The 20966-nt window shown below is 41.8% G+C and overlaps 1 protein-coding gene across 1 annotated transcript in view; it reads left to right on the top strand.

Moving 5' to 3' along the window:
* Positions 1-20966, top strand: part of CDH22 (cadherin 22) — a 1590820-nt gene that overhangs the window by 1561681 nt on the left and 8173 nt on the right. Inside the window, exon 11 of the mRNA XM_085619354.1 lies at positions 16217-16468. Coding sequence (XP_085475480.1) covers positions 16217-16468 — 252 coding nt within the window. The remainder of the gene's footprint in view (positions 1-16216; positions 16469-20966) is intronic.

Raw genomic sequence — 20966 nt, forward strand, 5'->3', positions numbered from 1 at the left:
CTCAAATGACATCACTGATGACATCACTGATGACATCATCCATGTGATAAATTAGTGCATATTCTCACACCCTAATATAACCTTTGATACACCAAGTCAAAATTTCAGACGGCCATTTTACATAGATACTCCAATACCAATAACTACATACCCACACCATCTCAGAAACCATGGTTGCATTTTTGGATCTAAATATTAAGCTATCGGAGGGACAGCTCTCTACGAGCTTATTTAAGAAACCCACAGATCGCAACAGCCTCCTACTGTACCAAAGTCACCATCCCAAAGCCCTTCGAGACAACCTTCCCGTTGGCCAATTTCTCCGGATTAGGCGAAATTGTACATCAACCAAAGACTATAAAGTAGAAGCTACTGCTTTAGCCACTAACCATAGCACCAGGGATTATCCGCACAAAGTGATAAAAGACTCTATGAAGAGGGCCCTTAATAATCCTAGGGAGTCCCTTCTAGAAGTACACCAGAAACAACCCGATGACATCATGACATGTGTGACCTCTTTCACACCTAGCTCAACCTTGACCAAGAAAATTATTTTGAAACACTGGGGGATCCTCAATACAGGAGATTTAGAGATACCTAGACCCAGATTTGCCTACACCAAAACTTGTAGTCTACGTGACATGTTGATTCATACTAGACCTAAGAGGAATATTATTCCATCACAAACTACACTCTGGGGCTTACCACCTGTTCAAGGTCACTTTCCCTGTGGCATGTGCACTGTCTGTATGTTCACTACAACTACTAAGGAAGTTACACTAAATGCAAATTTCAAATGGAATATCAGAAAACATACCAATTGTAATAGCAAACAATGTATCTATCTGATCACCTGCCCTTGTGAGTTACAGTACATAGGCATGACTATGCGACCAGTCAAAACTCGCATAATAGAACATAGGAGTAACATACGTTGCCAACGCACCACGACCAAACTTTACAGACACTTCTTGGAGGCACAACATTCCCCTGACTCACTTCATTGGGTGATACTTGAATCCCACACTCATATTTCAAGATCATGTCTATTCAAGCTTGAACAAAGATGGGTACACAGATTATCAAGTGACACTGCAGGATTGAATGATGACATCCCTTGGAGCACAATCCCTTAGGTCTGCCTATCCGCCTGGAGTTTTGCACCCAATATTACTGAAGACATCCCTTGGAGTATCACTCCCCAGTTCAGGTACTCTGGCCTGTTGATTATGAGATTTCTGTACCTAACACTACTGGGATACCTAGGCCAGTTACGTTTTACTAACACCTACTGATCAGTATTTGGCCCAACTACTTGTAAGCTAAAGCATGCTATTATCCCAGTCTTGTCATCTGATACCGATATGCTATTAGCAGATCCTGCTAATTAAGCTCAGATCACCCTTACGTTGATATGTCCACCCTATACCATCAGGGCTAGACTTACCACAATACGCCTCGCTCACACACAGTGGTCCCTTACACCTCTGGTCCACACAACCCAGGTTATCAACCCCAAGAGAATGTTCCAATATACTTGTGACCTCTCATTTATTATTTTGTTATCCACTGCAAGAGGTCCGTACACCACAATACCGCGCTACCCGCCTATGCAGAGGCATGTTAGGCGGATTCCTGCGCATGCCTCGGCATTTACACTGGTTACCTAGTTACAGTAATACGTCTCGGGTGATCAATCCTAAGAGAATGTTCCTATATACTAGTGACCTCTCATTTATTAACAAGGTGTACAATTACGGATCTACTATATGAGGTCAATACACCATAATACCACACTACTCGCCTGTGCAGAGACATGATAGGCGGATTCCTGCGCATGCCCCGGCGTTTACACTGGTTACCTAGCTACAGTGATACGTCACGACGGTACGTGATGACGCACCTCCAACACATCGTTCGGCACTTCCGCGTAGAGTATATCTGGCAGCCACGATAGACGCCACTCACCACCCCGGTTCCTGGCGGTTTGGGTAGGTCTTATAGTGACGCGTTCCACTGACGCTGGTGAGTTAACACTTTGTGCTAATACTTTCTTCTCGTTTGCTGATACCATGAACCATACTAGACCCTCGATCCTTGGCATCTAAGTGTTTTAGCCTTTTGATTGATCTGTTGATACTACTGTGATTCTGCCTTGTGAGACGCTGACTTTTCTGGCGGCATCAGTGTATTTCAAAATCGTTAACTTTCCTCTGAGTCACTGTACCTATTTAACATCTATTCTAGGACCCAATTGGTGTCCTCAAAGCCGCCAGCTCCGTTGCTAGCTTGTCTAGTTAACTGACTAGGTGAGTTAGTCTTTCCCTTGTTGTTGTTCTTATGTGAGAATGCACAGCTAAAATATAGCTATAGGATCTTAAATCACTTTCCCCTCCCCCCTCCCTCCCCCACCGATCACGTTCACTGTTTTTGAATAGTGCACATATATGACTCGGTTGATTCACGTTTCACACGGTGATTTTTTGCAACACCACTTTTCAAAATAGTCTTTATATAACGAAGAGATGAGACGGTTTTTATCATGTTATTATTTCATTTACTTTTTCAGGTCAGAATACCTAGGATGTGGTATGTAAAATTCACATTACCACCTTATGTAGACAGCCTTTGATCCTGAAGAATTGCCCTGATCCTCCAGACATATGTGGCATGAAACATGTTGATCATTTAGAGGAGAGCTTCACGTCCAGTTACCTTATCCCTAGGACTTAGCCACTCTACACCGTTTTTATTAGGGTAGTCTACCTTCTGAATAAACTGTGTTAGGACTGACCAACCCTTTTTAAATTTCCACTCACTGCTACATTCCTTACACTAGGCCCCTCACCCCCAAGCACATATCGGCAGGAACAAAAGATCCCCGACAAAGAGCCCCGGTTTCGGGAGCCCGTCAAGGATTGCAGCGCCGACTTGACGAGGGGCAGTGCTCATATGATGAAGCATGACACCTAGCTTGCTGGGTGTGTGAGAGCTCTAGTTCCACCATAGGGAATTCCCCTGGTCTCCAACATAATATACCTGATGGTTGATACTTACCTCCACCTCGTTTCTATCTCTTCCTTATTATATTTGAGGAACTCTGTACTCCAGTTTTGATATTATTCTCAACAAAATACCACAAGAAACAAATCACAGATATATAAAATGCATACAGCTAACAAAATTTTATAAGTTTATCTTACAAAAACTGTAAATGTTGCCGCTTTAAAATATTTACCGAATCTGAAGAAAATGTTTTGCAGAAGGCACCACACAAACAACGTTTTTCTTCAGTGGTGAGGAAATCTTTTACTTTTTCCAAGGAGCAAACAAAGACCAATGCCACCTTCGTCACTCGCAAGATTTGCCAAAGAGTTCTGTTACGAGGAGATCCTAACAAAAAATACTCGTGCGGCACAGCAAGTATGATGAAACACCTAAGGACCCTTCATCCAAACAATCTTGCACGAGAAGAGTGCAAACAGATGAGAAACACTCCTGTTCTGTATCTGTAAATAAGAATCACAAATAAATGTATATTAATAACTTTCAAATTTATAGTATTCCATTACTGTACAAACACATTTTATATAAAAACTGACTATGAAACTATAGCCCTGAACCACAAGTGTGACGATCATTAAAACACTACATGCATAGTGCATACTACTTTGAAGCAGTTCATGCCCTAAAGCCTACCTCACTAAAACACTACATGCTAACTGACTAAATGATTACAGTAGTATAAGGAGACACACTTGGTGACTCACAGGGTGTTTGCTAGAAGAGTATGAATACTAACTAGGGAATAGAAGGTGTGAAACACAACTGTGTAGGTGATTAGAGGACTGCATCCATACTGCATAGGCATTTAAAGCAGTCCATGTGCTAAGGCCTGGCTCACTGCATGACTACTTGGGTACTGACTGAATGATTATCGTACAGCAAGGAGAGTGCCTAGGTGAATTTATAAGTGCTAGGCTTTTCGCACAGAGTATAGATTAGTACATGGTACTGAATGGGTCACTAGAGGAGTGCAAAGGCAGTGACAAGTGCTGGACTGTATGGGTACTGATTAGGAAATTGAAAGTGTGAAAGACAAGTGTCTAGGTGGTTAGAAGACTGCATGCATAGTGCATAGGGGTTTGAAGCAGTCCATGTGCTAAGGCCTGGCTCAGTGTATGTATACTTAGGCACTGACTGAATGATTAGAGTACTGCAAAGATAGTATCTTGGTGAATTTATAAGTGTTTGGGTTTTAGCACAATGAATGGATTAGTACATGGTGCTGAATGGGTCACTAGAGGACTGCAAAGAGAGTCACAGGGTATTTCCTGGAAGTGTATGGATACTGACTAGGGAATTGAAGGTTTGAAAGACAATTGTGTAGGTGGTTAGAGGACTGCATACATAGAGGATAAGGGTTTGAGGCAGTCCATATACTAAGGCCTGGGTCACTGGATGAGTACTTGGGTACTGACTGAATGATTAGAGTACTGCAAGGAGAGTGCCTGGGTGAATTTATTAAGATTTGGCGCTGTGAATGGATTAGTACATGATGCTGAATGGGTCACTAGAGGAGTGCAACGGCAGTGACAGGGTGTTTGCTGGAAGTGAACGGATACTGACTGGGGAATTGAAGGTGTGAAAGACAAGTGTGTAGGTGGTTAGAGGACTGCATGCATAGTGGATATGGGTTTGACGTAGTCCATGTGCTAAGAACTGGCTCAGTGCATGAATACTTAGGCAGTGACTGAATCATTAGAGTACTGGAAAGAGAGTCTAGGTGAATTTATAAGTGTTTGAGTTTTGGCACAGTCAATGGATTAGTACATGCCGTTGAATGGGTCTCTAGAGGACTGCAAAGGAAGTGACAGGATGTTTCCTGGAAGTGTATGGATACTGACTAGGGAATTGAAGGTGTAAAAGACAAGTGTATAGTATGTCAGAACACTTTTTTTTGAAGCAATCGTTTTGGTACTTAGAAACTGACTAAATAATCAGACTACTTCTAGGACAGTGCTTAGGTAAAACTTTTAAATTTTCAGTTCTGCCACAGTGAACAGAATAGTAAATGGTACTGCACCTTAGTGTCAAACCCTGACTCATTTTATCAATGCATAAGCAAAGACTAGCTTCTAATGCTACTAAAACTTGATAACATGAGATGTTTTAAATTAGTTATCTGTCAGCAAATACACAATGTTACCAAATGCTTCTCTCACAGTGGTTCTCAAATGCACACAGACTCACAGTGTAATTCTAGACAACAACCACTATACCTAGGAGTTTAACAAAAATCATTCACTACTGTGGAAGTGGTAAGCGAACTGCACACAATCTTCATATTTCATGACTGCACTTTTGTGTCAATGCCTGACTCATATAATGAAAGCATAAGCCATAACTGTCTTCTAATGCTACTAAAACTTGACAACATGACAGGTTTTAAAACAGTTATCTGTCAGCAAATACACGATGTTACCAAATGCTTCTCTCACAATCCTTACCCAAATGCACACAGACTCACAGTGTGATTTTAGACAAGCAACACTATCCTAGGAGTTTACCAAAACTCATTCACTAGTCTAGAAGAGTTAATGGTACTGCACACAATCTACATATTTAAGTACAGCACATCAGTGTCAAAGCATGACTCATTTAATCAACATATAAGCAAAGACTGGATTCTAATGCTACTAAAACTTCTCAACATGACAGATTTTAAAACAGTTATCTGTCAGCAAATACATGATATTACCAAATGATTCTCTCACAGTGATCCCAAATACACACTAACTCACAGTATGATTCTAGACAAGCACCACTATCCCTATGAGCTTACCAAAACTCATTCACTACAGTGCAAGTGGTAAGGGAACTGCACACAATCTACATATTTCACAACTGCAATTTACTGTCAATGCCTGACTCATATAATGAAAGCATAAGCCATAACTGTTTTCTAATGCTACTAAAACTTGACAACATGACATGTTTTACAACACCTCTCTGTCAGCAAATACACGATGTTACCAAACACTTCTCTCACAGTGGTTCCCAAATACACACAGACTCACAGTGTGATTCTAGACAAACAACACTATCCCTAGCAGCTTACCAAAACTCATTCACTACAGTGGAAGTGGTAAGGGAACTGCACACAATGTACATATTTCACGACTGCACTTTAGTGTCAATGCCTGACTCATTTAATCAACGCATAAGCAATGACTGGCTTCTAATGCTACTAAAACTTGACAACATGACAAGTTTTGAAACAGTTTTCTGTCAGCAAATACACAATGTTACCAAACGCTTCTTTCACAGTGGTTCCCAAATTCACAAAGACTCACAGTGTGATTCTAGACAAGCACCAGTATCCCTAGGAGTTTACCAAAACTCATTCACAACACTGGAAGTGATAAGGGAACTGCACACAATCTACATATTTCACGACTGCTCTTTAGTGTCAATGCCTGACTCATTTAATCAACACATAAGCAAAGACTGGCTTCTAATGCTACTAAAACTTGACAACATGACAGGTTTTAAAACAGTTTTCTCTCAGCAAATACACGATGTTACCAAATGGTTCTCTCACAGTGGTTCCCAAATGCACAAAGCCTCACAGTGTGATTCTAGACAAGCACCAGTATTCCTAGAAGTTTACCAAAACTCATTTACTACACTGGAAGTGATAAGGGAACTGCACACAATCTACATATTTCACGACTGCACTTTAGTGTCAATGCCTGACTCATTTAATCAACACATAATCAACGCATAAGCAATGACTGGCTTCTAATGCTACTAAAACTTGACAACATGACAAGTTTTAAAACAGTTTTCTTTCAGCAAATACACAATGTTACCAAACGCTTCTTTCACAGTGGTTCCCAAATGCACAAAGACTCACAGTGTGATTCTAGACAAGCACCAGTATCCCTAGGAGTTTACCAAAACTCATTCACAACACTGGAAATGATAAGGGAACTGCACACAATCTACATATTTCACGACTGCTCTTTAGTGTCAATGCCTGACTCATTTAATCAACACATAAGCAAAGAATGGCTTCTAATGCTACTAAAACTTGACAACATGACAGGTTTTAAAACAGTTTTCTCTCAGAAAATACACGATGTTACCAAACGCTTCTCTCACAGTGGTTCCCAAATGCACAAAGCCTCACAGTGTGATTCTAGACAAGCACCAGTATTCCTAGAAGTTTACCAAAACTCATTTACTACACTGGAAGTGATAAGGGAACTGCACACAATCTACATATTTCAGGACTGCACTTTAGTGTCAATGCCTGACTCGTTTAATCAACACATAAGCAAAGACTGGCTTCTAATGCTACTAAAACTTGACAACCTGACTGGTTTTAAAACACTTATCTGTCAGCAAATACACGATATTACCAAATGCTTCTCTCACAGTGGTTCCCAAATGCACACAGACTCGCTGTGTGATTCTAGACAAACAACACTATCCCTTGCACTATATGAAAACACATTTCTTCATCTAGAAGTAGTACTACATTTTAGTATAGAAACATAACATAACTCATTTCACAAATTCATAAACAATGACTGGTTTCTAATTCTACCAAAATATAAAAACTGCACAGTTATCTCTCTACAAACACATGAAAAACACAAATGCCAATCACAGAATGGTTTCTACATGCACACACATTGTAGAGAAAAAAAGTACTCCCTACACTTTAGCAGGAAAATACATTAGTCTGATTAAAATCAAAATAGTCCACAGACATCCCCTCACAATTAAATAACTCATCTTTCAAGTTCCTTTGTAGATTAAGGAGTATATCAATCACTCACCATATTTTCTTTTACAGAATCTCTGCACTGTGCACCTCTCAGCAAAAGCAAAGAATGGAAAAGTTTCCCTTTCAGTTTCCACACATATACATGTAAACATCAAATCACAATCCTTCGCACATAACCTCAAAAGCAAACACACATTTCTATTGGTTAAAGATTTGAACCCTTTCCAACTGAAATACATTTCAACCCTTCCCCCAATCTGCCTTCTGCCTGTTACCATAGAAACAGGTCATGGAACACTGCACTGAGCTCACAGGTCACAAGTTCAGCACACAATGTTCCTACACAAGACAGGAAGTGTGCTTGACTTTTCAACATATCAGCTTATCATATATAATGTTCCTTACAATCTGTTTTTGTTAACCAATAACAATCATACCTTTAAAAAACAAAAATATACACCCTACCTTTCAGTGTAGAAAGTTGTTATACAACCAATGATTTCTTGTCGTTTTTCAGAAAACGTTGCTGTGGATCCGTGCACCCACCGCGAGAGAATCCGTGCATCCAACGCGATAGGATGCGCGCACGGTACGGCATTTCGCCGTTTTTTTTTTTTTAAAAAGGGGGGCCCCAGGGGGTCCTTCTGGGACCCCCTAAGCACCTCTAGAGGGTCAGAGTATTCCCACTCTGCCCCCTTTATATGTTTTACGCACTTATTCCCCTTGCTTCTTCAGCCTCGCTTCTACCGAGGCTGAAAATGGCCGCCAACAGTTCCTGGTTTCGAATGTAGAGAGACGCTCGACAGCCAATTAGCATTCAGCGCGCGATCGGGAGGGTGCGCGCTCGGTTCAGGGAGGGTTCGCGTACGGTGCGGGTAGGGTCCACGGATCCTCTGCGGCCATAGATATCACTAACTTTTTTACCCTAATTTTCTCAGGAACTACTGAACAGATTCACTCCAAATATGCAAAAGGCACGAGTCCGAACTGAGGACTACCTCTTTGCCAAATTTGGTGTCATTCCGTTCAGCGGTTCGGGCTGTAGCTGCGACAACAGATCCTATGGGAAATTGCATGGGGAAAACGCGTTTTGGGACCCCCCTTTTTTCTCGGCCCCCGCTTGACGAATCCCCACAAACCTTTCAGGGTAGGAGTGGAGCAGAGCTGGCCAAAAGTTTGGAGAATTTCGCGAAGATTCGTCAATCGGCGCCAAAGAAATTCCCAATAGAATGTTGCAGATTTCCTATGGAAAATAGGTCCTAACTATAACTATCTACTGGCAACCGCCAGTAGATAATATATTTATATATATATATATCTATATATATATATATATTATCTACTGGCGGTCGCCAGTAGATAGTTATAGTTAGGACCGTGTTTCCATAGGAAATCCGCAACATTCTATTTGGAATAACTTTGGCGCCGGTTGACGAATCCTCGCGAATTTTTCAAAATAGGTGGGGCGCTACGCTCCGCTCCTACCCTGAAAGTCTCGGGGGGATTCGTCAAGCGGGGGCTGAGAAAAAAGGGGGGTCCCAAAACGTGTTTTCCCCATGCATTTTCCCATAGGACCTTTAGTCCGAGCTACAGCCCGAACGGCTGAACAGAATTACTTGAAATTGGGCAGAGAGGTAGTCCTCAGGTCAGGGATGTGCCTTTTGCAGGTCTGGTGTAAATCTGTTCAGTAGGTCCTGAGAAAATAGCATTTAAATCAATATATATATCTGTAAGCGCGCTCCGTGCGCTTACGGTAAGCTTACCGTACGCGTACGGTGCCGTGCGCGAGCTCAAATCTGATTGGTGGTTACATGACGGTAAACATTCGAATCGGTCAAAATCAGAAAGTGTCGGCCGCCATTTTCTGTCTCTCGCTCTGAAAAACAAAGGTGGATAACGTGAAAAGGGGGCAACGAAGAGAGTTGCAGACCCCCTAGCGTTTGTCAGGGGGTCCACGAAGGACCAAACAGTACGAAAAATAAATGTAATAATTTAAAAAAAAAATCGCAGAGTGCGCGTACGGTAAGCTTACCGTACGCGTACGGTAAAAAAAAATAAAAAGAATTAAGAATCACATTTAATATATAAATGTAAGGACCCCCAAGGGGGAAAAAAACAATTGATATTTTCTAAAAAATGGCGAGGCGTGCACGGCACGAAATGCCCAACGTGGGCGCTCGGTGCGCGAAGCGCACTTAGTGCCCACAGCGCACGCACGGTGCGCGAAGCGCACCGTGCGCGCAGGGTGTGTGCACGGTGAAAAAACAGAAAAAAAAATTAAAAATAAATACATAACTTAGCATTTAAAAAACCGTACAAATTCACTGAAAAAACCATAGGTTTCACACACGTTATAGTTAGGAATTAGCATTTAAAAAACCTTGCAAATTCACTTAAAAAACCATAGGTTTCACACAAGTTATAGTTAGCTGTACATTTCACTCGTAAAAAACCAATGAAATTCCACGTTATAGTTAGATCAGGTAACTATAACTTGCGCGACCGCAATCCACAATGTGTCATTTCAGATGTCATCATTGATGTCATGAGTGATGTCACTGACCATGTCATGAGTGATGTAATATGTGACGTCATCAGCAGTTTATTGTGGGCGCGCAAGTTATAGTTACCTGATCTAACTATAACGTGGAATTTCATTGGTTTTTTACGAGTGAAATGTACAGCTAACTATAACTTGTGTGAAACCTATGGTTTTTTAAGTGAATATATATATATATATATATATATATATATATATATATATATATATATATATAAAGAGAGAGAGAGAGAGAGAGAGAGGGGGAGAGTGAGAGAGAGAGAGAGAGAGAGAGAGAGAGAGAGAGAGAGAGAGAGAGAAATACTTCCTTCAAAGTTCATAGTCTGATTAAGGAACTTGCCAATTAAGATTAAGCTGCAAATACCCTTTGCAGCGGTAGCTAAAGCCATGACATAGTGACACCCTAGTGTAACAATCTAGCCCTGAATGGGCCTAAACCTCGCTTGACATGGTGACCCCCTATTTTAAAAATCTAGTCCTGAATGGGAGGACACTATTATAGGTACCCTAGTTACCAAACATCCACAGATCTTGTATAGAAAATCCAAATCCCTGAGAAATTACCTGGTGAAGAGCGACTTCACTCCTGATACCACCAATAGAATGTGACTTAGCCCAAAGAATGGTTTTATAAAATGCATGAAGTGCAAAGCGTGCAAAAACGGAGAGAACTTGATCATAATAGAAACCCCCTTTAAGAACACCATCATCATAAAAGGCAACCTTACCTGCAAATCAAGCTTTGTGATGTACACCCTTAAATGTCCCTGTATAAAATTGTACATGGGGAGTACAACCCTACCTGTACATAAACCTGTATTACAACACATAAGTTATGTTATGTTATCTTAGCTTGTAAAGGGCGACAGCTGCCCCAGCAAGGGGGCGTCCCGGCGCTAATGCAGGAAAGACAAACACAGCAGAGAGCCCGCCAGAAAAACTAAGGGGCAGGGAAAAGATAGGTCTTAATGGCCTTTCTAAAAGCCAAGTAGTTGTCAAGGCCACGGATCTGCACAGGGAGCGAGTTCCAAAGGGTGGAGGCTCTGTAGCGAAAGGAGCGGCCGCCAGACCGAACTCTACGGGGTTGGGGAACCACCAACAAATGCTGACCCTGTGAGCGAAGATGTCGCGAGGGGACATAAGGCGGCAAGAGACCAGCCAGAATGGGTGGCGAGGCCAATTTCAAAACCTTGAAGGCGACGCATAAGGCTTTGAATTCAATGCGTCTGGCTACAGGTAGCCAGTGCAGACGGCGAATAGCATTAGACACAGAGCAGAATTTGCGGAGACCTAGAAGTGTTCTGGCGGGTGCATTCTGTGCCCTTTGCAGCCTCAGGACCTCCGCCTTGTTGGACCCTAAATGAAGGGAGCAGGCATAGTCAAGTCTAGATAAGACCGTCGCCTGAATGATGACCTGACGCGTAAGTGTCATTGTAAATAATGATCGCAGCTACCCTATAGCTCGGCATTTCGAAAAACACCATCCTAGTGATCCTACTGTTCTGAGATACAGATGCAAAGCACAAGTCCCAAAATAAAAGCAAGGTGGAAACAGGGAAAAAGCTACATAAACTAGAAACATTCTTTATTCTGGAATTGGACAGTAAGGATTCGCATGGCTCCAACATCAATGAGGAACTGCATACCTTCTCTATTAAAGGATAGACTTCTAGTCAGCACTTCCTAAGTGCCCTTTAATCACTTATTTGGAATTTTATAATACACTACACTAGTTTTAGGGGGATGGGAATTGGTACAGTTCACTAATCTACACTAGTTTTATGAGGTTTCTTGTTTATAACATCATTGTCCGATATCTATATTGTGTCATCAGAATTGATTGGTTCTGATGCTTTTACCCTTGTATGGTGCACACCATTTTGATACTATTTGGGAGGTTCCATTATGATGGTCTAACAACCCACATGAGTGCTAAATCCTTGTATCCTTATTACTGATGTAAAACTTAGGAAAATTGAGAGGATGGTGTCTATTTCTCGTACGTTGAATCATACTGTTGAATGACTGGATAGCCATGTGCATCTGATGATACAAATTTAAAGGTATATGCTGTATTTGCAATGAAATGTGATGTTGTGAGAACCTTGTTTTTAACATATGAATTTGCAGTGTGCACTTTAAGGGTTAATTGATGACACACAAGCTGGTTCAGAAGTGGCACTTGCCAACAGCAGCAAGTGAGTAGTTTAAGAATTTAGTTCTGTGTGTTAAGAATAGACTTTGAATGTCATTATTACAGTGAATCCCCTCACCCCGCCCCAAGGAATTTTCGAGCTGATTGAAAAAACTGCAAGATTGTCTTGCTCATTACTATGAAGTGTTGTACTGCATCTAATTGTGGAATCAAAGATTAGTGATTCACTATCATGTATCAGGCAGCTGAGGGGGTTTAAATGGAAATGCTATATATTCATGAAAGAATTTTATTGTTCGAAATTAATTTTGCATGTTTAAAGATGGCGCTGACCAGCCCGACATGTTTGAAATCCACTGTGGAGTGCCCACGTTGTTCTTGACGAGGAACAAAGTTATTTGTATATATATATATATACTGCCTATATACTGCCTCAATGTAGCGGCGGGCTCACGGCGAGGTCCATCAATCAGTTGTTCAGTGAAGAAAAACAATGCAGAGCCCACCAACTACTTCAATGCGTTTAAATCTTTATTTTTCCATACAGCGAAAACGCCCCACCCGTGCTTGTTTTGAAATGAGCCCCCGGGAGGGCCAGGTTCCCCAACCAGTTGTGTGCCATGAGGCCCCATTGCAGAGTGGTTGAGAAAGGAGATGGGGCCTCTGACAAGGTCTCAGCAATCCGGCTGTGGGGGACTTACTTGTGGCAACAATAGGGGTTCTTGGCCCCCACTACCATCAGCAGCCATGGGGACTTCATCCCCCAACCGGTAGTGTACCAGGAGGCCCCTTTGCAGAAAGGTTGAGAAAGGTGGTGGGTCACCAACAAGGTCTCTGCAATCCTGGTGTGGGGGACTTACTTTTGGCAACAATAGGGGTTCTTGGCTCCCAAGGGCGCTCAGCAGCCAAAGGGGCTTTATCTCCCAACCAGTAGTGGGAGGCATGTTTGCAGAGTGGTGGAGAAAGGGGGCACAGCCTCTGACTAGCTCTCAGTAGTCCCACTGTGGGGGACTTACTAGTGGTAGCAGGAGGGGTTCTTGGCCCCTAGCTACTCTCAGCATCCAAGGGGACTTAATTAGGGTGGCGAGCAATACTCCACATGCTCACAGAATTCCGTGAATTTGGTGGAGTTTTTGGTAAGTCTGCTTGATTCTGCACAGGGAAACTTCGCAAGCTCCGCCTTTGCCTAGCAGAAAGAGGGAAAATTAAGGTCAGCAATGAGCTGAAAGAGGCAAAATAAAGGTCATATGTGATTAGAAAAAGGCAGAAAATGAGCAGAAACCACTCAGGCACACATGCACCCACTCACAGAACAACTCAGACACTCACGCACACTCAGACACTCACACACCCCCACACACAAACCCAGTTAGACACACACACTCACTCACACTCCCAACGAGACACTCATGCACCCACTCACAAACTCACTCTCAAGAGTTACAATTAGGAAGTAACATTAAAAAACATAGAAATTCACTGAAATAAATAAAGTTTACAGGGACTTTATAGTTAAGAAATATAACTTTAAAAACCTTAGAAATTCACTGAAAAAACAAAGGTTACAGGGACATTATAGTTAGGTTCAGATTTCACTCCTACAAAACTACAGAAATTCAACAGTCATAGTTACCTGAGCGAACTAGAACTTACGCCCTTGCAGTGCACCGCTTGTGACCTCACCTATTACATCACTCATGACATGGTCAGTGACATCACTGTTGATGTCACTGATCTACAGAACCACTCACACACCCTCTCATGTAACTTCTCATACACCCACTCCACACACCCACACAACCACTCAGGTACCCATTCACAAACCCATACTAATATTCATGCACCCACTTACACATGCAAAGAGCCACTCACACACCCACTCACTCACAGGCACTCACATAACCAGTTGCTCACCCACACAAATACTCAAACACCCACACCCTTACGCATACAGATATTAACACATGTACTCAGTCACCTAAACAGTCACTAAGACAACTACATTGTCTTCCATAGAGCCTCTCTCACACTCACCTGCTCATCCATACAGCCATTCATTCACCCACTCATGCAGCCACTCACACACCCACTCACTCACGCATACACCCACTTAGATACCCATTCATGCACCCATACAGCCAGTCTTGTACCCTCTCCCTCACCCATACAGACACTCATGCACATGTTAACTCACCTATATAGCCACTCATACACCCTCTCATTCACCATTTACAACCACTAAAACACCCACTCACTCACCAATGCAGCCACTCATTCACCTTGTCATTCTCCATTTACAGCCACTCACACACCCACTCACTCATCCATAAAACCGCTCATACAGCCACTCACATACTCATACAACCACTGATACACCCAACTCACTCACTCATACAAAAACTCACAGACCCACTCACTTATCTATTCAGTCTCTCACATACCCACTCACTAATCCATACACCACTTACACACCAACTCACTCACCCATAAAGGCACGCATACATCCACTTACTCACCCATAGAGCTACTCACATCCACTTATTCATCCTTACAGCCCCACAAGCACCCACTCACACATGGATACACACAGTTACACAGCCACTCACATAATCTATGTTTTAAAATAGGATCACCCATTAGGAGTACACAAACTAAACTAATTTAATTTTGTGGCACCTTAGTGTATATGTTTAACACTCAGAATCTTTTAGAAAACGCTCACAATCCATGGATGATGGCATCAGTGATGCCATTTGAGATGTCATTAGGGATGTCATCAGTGATGTCACTGACCATATCTTGAATGATGTAATATGTGAGTTCATATGCAGTGCATTGAGGGGGCAAACGTTATAGTTAGCTCAGGTAACTATAACTGCTGAATTTATATGGTTTTGTACAAACTCTACCACACTGTTATGATGGACTTAATTTGGCCGGTACCCAGTGGAATTTTGTATCAAGCGCGCTTGAAATAATCACAGTATTTCCCTAAAATACTTTAATCCTTCCTAGGTGCTTACAAGATGGTCTTCAGAGACTTTCATTCCACCAGATTGTCAACTTACAATAATATCAGATTACATTTGTTACTATGTCTCAGCAACCATAAATCCTAGAAATTTTAGATTTTCATATTTTACTGTAGATTATATTATGAAATGTCAATTTTTAAATACTTCTTCAGGACACTGAACTTTGTGCTATATTGTATCTGAGTGTATACCTCTAAACATCTTTCAGAGTAAGTCTTGTATGTTCATGGCTGCCTGTGCAATCTTGGTAAGTGGGAGAGCCTACGGAAACCTCTTGCAGGCAGCAGCAGCATCCAGACCTCTGGGATAATAAGGAGAAACAAAAGAACCAAACGTTGAGATTTTTCAGAACTTCTTATCTGATCCAGGGTTTTAGGAAAAGGCAGTGAACCGAATAATCAGTGTTTTCTGCACTGAATTCTGCATATTCCTAAATTTACTGCACATTTTAACCAGGTAAAACTCAGCAGGTTTGACTGGACAAAATTTGTGTGGGGAAGATTGGTATGGTGTGCAGTAATTACTGTGTTTACACAGAATTCTGGTACCTGTGCAGGGATCAAAATGCACCCCTACCTGTTGTCAGGGCTTAGCAGTGCATTTCAAGTACCACAGTTCAGTTTTGACACTGACTTACACATGGCACCTTGTTCATTCTGTTTCTCCAGATACCACGGCCTCCGTTCACACTCAAAGAGTGGCCTTCAACCGCAGGGAACAGGACTTGTACATCCTCCCCATCTTGGTGAGAGATGGGGGGACACCTGCCCTCAGCAGCACGGGGACACTTACTATTCGTGTGTGTGAGTGTGACAGCGCAGGGGCTATACAGTCCTGCAACACTACAGCATACGTCATGTCTGCAGCTCTCAGTCCTGGTGCACTCATCGCTCTCTTGGTCTGTGTTCTCATCCTCATCGGTAAGTGCTCTGGGGCCTGGAAGATAGTCTCAGACAGAAAGAATGGGAAGCTTTGAACAAAGGGAGGGGAGCCATAGCATTGACAAAATGAGTGAAGTATTGTGTGATACTGGAATAATGTTTTGGAATCGGAAGAGCATGTGTGGGTACCTTGGATATGAGACAGGGTCATTGGGTTCTGGGAATCCCTTGGAGACTCTAATAAGATTTTGGGGCATCAACAGCATATCCTGTAGCAAAGAACACAATTTCTGTGGAGGATAGAAGTTGTGTATTGATTCCCAAATTGGGTGGCTTGCATCTCTTGAAAGAGATGACTCTGCAATGAGTATTGTGGAGCATAGTGTCATGATTCGTAGAAGCTGGGACTCGAATTTTGTGAAGGTGAGAGAAGATGCTGAGAGCGTGTTCTTAAGTAGCAAGCAAAATTTCTTAATATTCTCCTTCTAACTTCTTTTATATGGTTCAATTAACTCTTTTCTGCTATATGAATTTATGTCAATGTATCAGCATTGCAATTTATGTTATTTGAGACTCACTTCCTACTGTCTTTCTTACACTGTGCTTGTTTTATCTCCCCTGCCTTGCCCCCATGCCTTCTTTCTCCTTGTACTCTACTCACTCCTTTCTCTGTGTTTGCTCTTTCTACCTTTCCGGGTAGTCCATTATCAACTCTTTGGCCTTCCACAGGCACTCACTAGTCATGTATTGTGCTGTTTCTCTGTCTCTTTTCCCACACGTGCTACCTCTTGTTCTCACCCATCGGACTGTATTCCTCTTTCTATGTGTATTCTCTTATTCTGTCCAAGTGTTCTTGCCTCCTCTTCACCGGCGTATCTCTTATTCTTTTCCACTGTACTGGCTCGCTCTTTTGATGTTTCTCTATTTCTCTCCTCTTCCATTGCTCTTGAATCATCTTCCCAAGTGTTTTCTCTCTCTTGTTCTCCTACAGTGCTCATATTTCCTTTTCTATTTGCATTCTCTATGATCCTTTCTCTCAATTCTCTTCCAGTGCTCTCATTGTCTTTTCTTATGTGCACACTCGCGTGTATTTTTTACAGTGTTTGTTCTTCATCCTCCCATGTGTTCTGTCTCACGTGTATACTCTTGCAGTCCTCTTGCTTCTTCTTCACATATGTTTTTGCTCTTATTCTATTCTAGTGTTTCTGCTTCCTGTGCCAATATGTTATATCTCCTATTCTCTTCCTTAGCTATTGTTTTTCATCCTGTATATTCTTCCTTTCTTTCTTCCAGTGGTCCAGTTTCTACTTCCCATATTTTTGTTCCTTATTTTCTTTCAGTGTTCTTGTTTCCTCTTAGCACATGCTATTTTGTTTTTTTTCTTCCAGTGCTCCTACTTCCTTTGTCCATGTAGTCCTCATCTAATTCTCTTAATAACTATTATTCCTCTTTCCATGTATTCTTTATGTTTTACAATACCCATACTTCCTCCAGTGCGTTATTTCTCTATTATTCCCCTCCAATGCTCAAGATTCTACTTCCCATGTGTTAAGTCTCTCCTATTTTTTGCCAGCGCTCTTGCTTCCTCTGCCCTTGTGTTGTCTATCATATTCTCTGCCAGTGTTCTTGCTTCCTCTGCCTATGTGTTCTCTCTCTTATTGTCTCCCATTGTTACTTTGTTACCTCTTTATCTTCTCTGCCCTATTCTCTGTATTATCACATCTTGGCTCCCTTCAATTCATTCTCGGCCTTATCTTCCACCATTCTTTATCACTATCTCTTTATTATCTTTTTTAATTCTCTCTTGCCTTGACACAAGGAGAGGATGTGGCCTCACGGCTAGGGTGGTCGACCTCAAATCTTGGGAACCGGGTTTGAGTGTCGGCAACAACGCTCAACATCCTGTGGTTCTGGGCAAATCATTTGATCTCCCTGTGCCTAAAAAAAAATTAATATGTCCTTGTGTAACGCAACTGGTGCTCATTTAAGTGCTCTGATACTTACGGGTCAAGTTTGTGCTATAAAAAATCTCCGGAATAAAAAGAAAAAAAGTCTTTCATTATTACTATCCTGTTTTATCTTCTTTCTCTATACCCTTGTTTTCTTATGGGTTTTTACCCCTTTGTTTATTTTTCAATCTTTATTTACTTTATTTGGTCTTTCTATGCCTAAGTCCATTCTTGCTTCCACTCCTCTGTTCCTTCACCTATCTCACGGGGTTTCTTTCTATCTCAGAAACCTCAATCAATGTTATATCTCTTCTGTCACAGTCTGTCACTTTCTTTCTCCATCCTCTTTTATAACAAGCCTCTATACTTCCTTCTACCTTGGCCTTCTTCCCTTTTCATTGCTTTTCCCTCACGTCTTTCTATTTTAGTTGGTGTACTGTTTAAAGGCCAATGGTCTAAATAAACATATTTTTGGATTGAGATTGATTCTATTTAATTCTTTCTTTAAGCACTCTTCAATCATACCCTTTCCTCTAATCATGCCATCTTTCACTGAGTCTTTCCCGACCCATTCTCCAAATCTCTCTTTTTGCTTTAGTCACAACCTACTCCAGGACTTCAAGCTCTTGTCCGATTCTTTCTCTAGTCTATCCTTTTCTAGCACACTTTTGTTTGTCAATCCTTTAACCATCCCATGGTCCTCGATCCCTTAAATGTCTGTTCACTCTATACATTTTTTAATAGGCCATGTGTCTCACTTTCTTCTAGAACATGCCTTCATTCCTTATATCCCATCTGTTTCACTCCATCTCGTATTCACTCATTCATTCCTTCTCTACTCCTTTCAAGTTTGTTTCTTCGTTCTCTAGAATCACTCTCTTTCTTTCTCTTGCATCTGTCTCTCTCTTTTTACTTACCCACATTTACATTAATTATTACTCAATCTACACCCGTTTTCTCTCTTTATCGTTCATGCAGATGTAACTTTCTTAATCAAATCTCCCCTTTTCTTTTTTCTGTAGCTCATTTCTCCTCTCTGTCTCCATCTCTTGCTCTTTTTCTCCATCTGTTACTCTCTACTCTATCCTCTCCCCCTCTTACTATCTCTTTCTCCCACTGTCTCTTCCAATCATTCTCTTCCTCTCACACTCATAGTCTTTCTCTCTTTCTTACACTCTTTGACGTCCTCTCTCTCACTCTTTCTCTCTCAGTCTTTCTCCTCTCTTCCTCTGTCTCTTCCTCTCTCTCACTCTGTTCCCCCATAACTCTTTCTCTACCTTTTGTTTTCTCAGTTGCTCTTGCCCTCCCTCCACCCTTTCTTTCTCTTACACAAACTCTTACTCTTTGTTTCTCAATTTCTCTTCTCTTCCACTATAATCCTAATGTGTTTCACTGTGGGTATGAGACTGACAGAACTCTCTGCCATTAGCTATTTCTTTGCCAATCATTATCGCTTTGACCATTTTGTTTAGCCCACACTCTCACATTTATTGTATTGTTAAATTCCACCAATCTCTTACTTCTTTGTTCAAAAATCCTTCTCAACTCCTGTCTTCATAAATACCATTTACCTCCGTATGTTCCCCTTCTCTCTGTCTCTTGTGTCATTCCGTCTTTATCAGTTTTTCTCCAGAACCGCTGACTCTCTCTCTCCCTCTGTGTCTTCCTATATTGTCCCTCCTTCTGGCTAAATGTTTTTTTCTCTCTCTCTCTACCTCTCTCGCAGTCTCTCTCTCATCTCTCATTTCTTCCCTCGCTCAGTCACTCTACCTATTTTTTCCACAGTCTCTTTGTCTCCCATCCTATCACTCCTTTCTCTCTTTTTGTCATTCGCATCTGCTTGCTTTGTCATTCACATCTGCTTGCTTCTTATTCAGTGGCTTTTCTTGTCCATAAGGTTCCATTTAGTGTTGTTGTCTCCCCTGAAGCATACTGTTTTTACCACCTTTTGGTTTGACTGACATGTGTCCTTCAACAACTCACTTTTAGGGAACTATGGGTCCTATTTACAATATTTTGATGCACGGAGTTGCAGTAAGGCCTCTTGCTGCGCTGCGCTGTGGTGCATCAAAAGCATAGGGCAGGAATGCACCATATGTACACTATACAGCACATTCTTGTCCTTTTCCTCTGCGCTGGTGCATAATGGACTACCATGCACCAACGCAGGCACCCTTGCGCCAGGATGCAAGGATCTCTCTGTTGTACTGGTGACACTTTCCTGCACAAAAACAATCATGAGAGGTGTTAGAAAAAGGAAAAACGAGGAGAAATAAATGTATTTCTCCTTTTTGCGCCTCTAGGGAAGCGTAGGCATCTGATGCATTCCCTGGTTTACAATCCCTTGTAAATCTGGCAATGCATCAGATTCCATGGATGTTGCTTGGGAAAACCTACAGCAACACCAATGGAACGCCCCTTTCACACAGAGTAATGTGTGAAAGAGGGCCATATTTACAAGGCCATGAAAATCCACACAGGGTGGCTTTACATGGCTTTGTAAATATGGGCAGGCACACGGCGCCGCCGGGGTGTCAATAAAGTGATGCAATGGGCTTTATAAATAAGCCCCTTGCTTTTTTCTTTCT

The sequence above is a fragment of the Triturus cristatus genome, chromosome 7 (genome assembly GCF_964204655.1).
Source record: "Triturus cristatus chromosome 7, aTriCri1.1, whole genome shotgun sequence".
Taxonomy (NCBI): domain Eukaryota; kingdom Metazoa; phylum Chordata; class Amphibia; order Caudata; family Salamandridae; genus Triturus; species Triturus cristatus.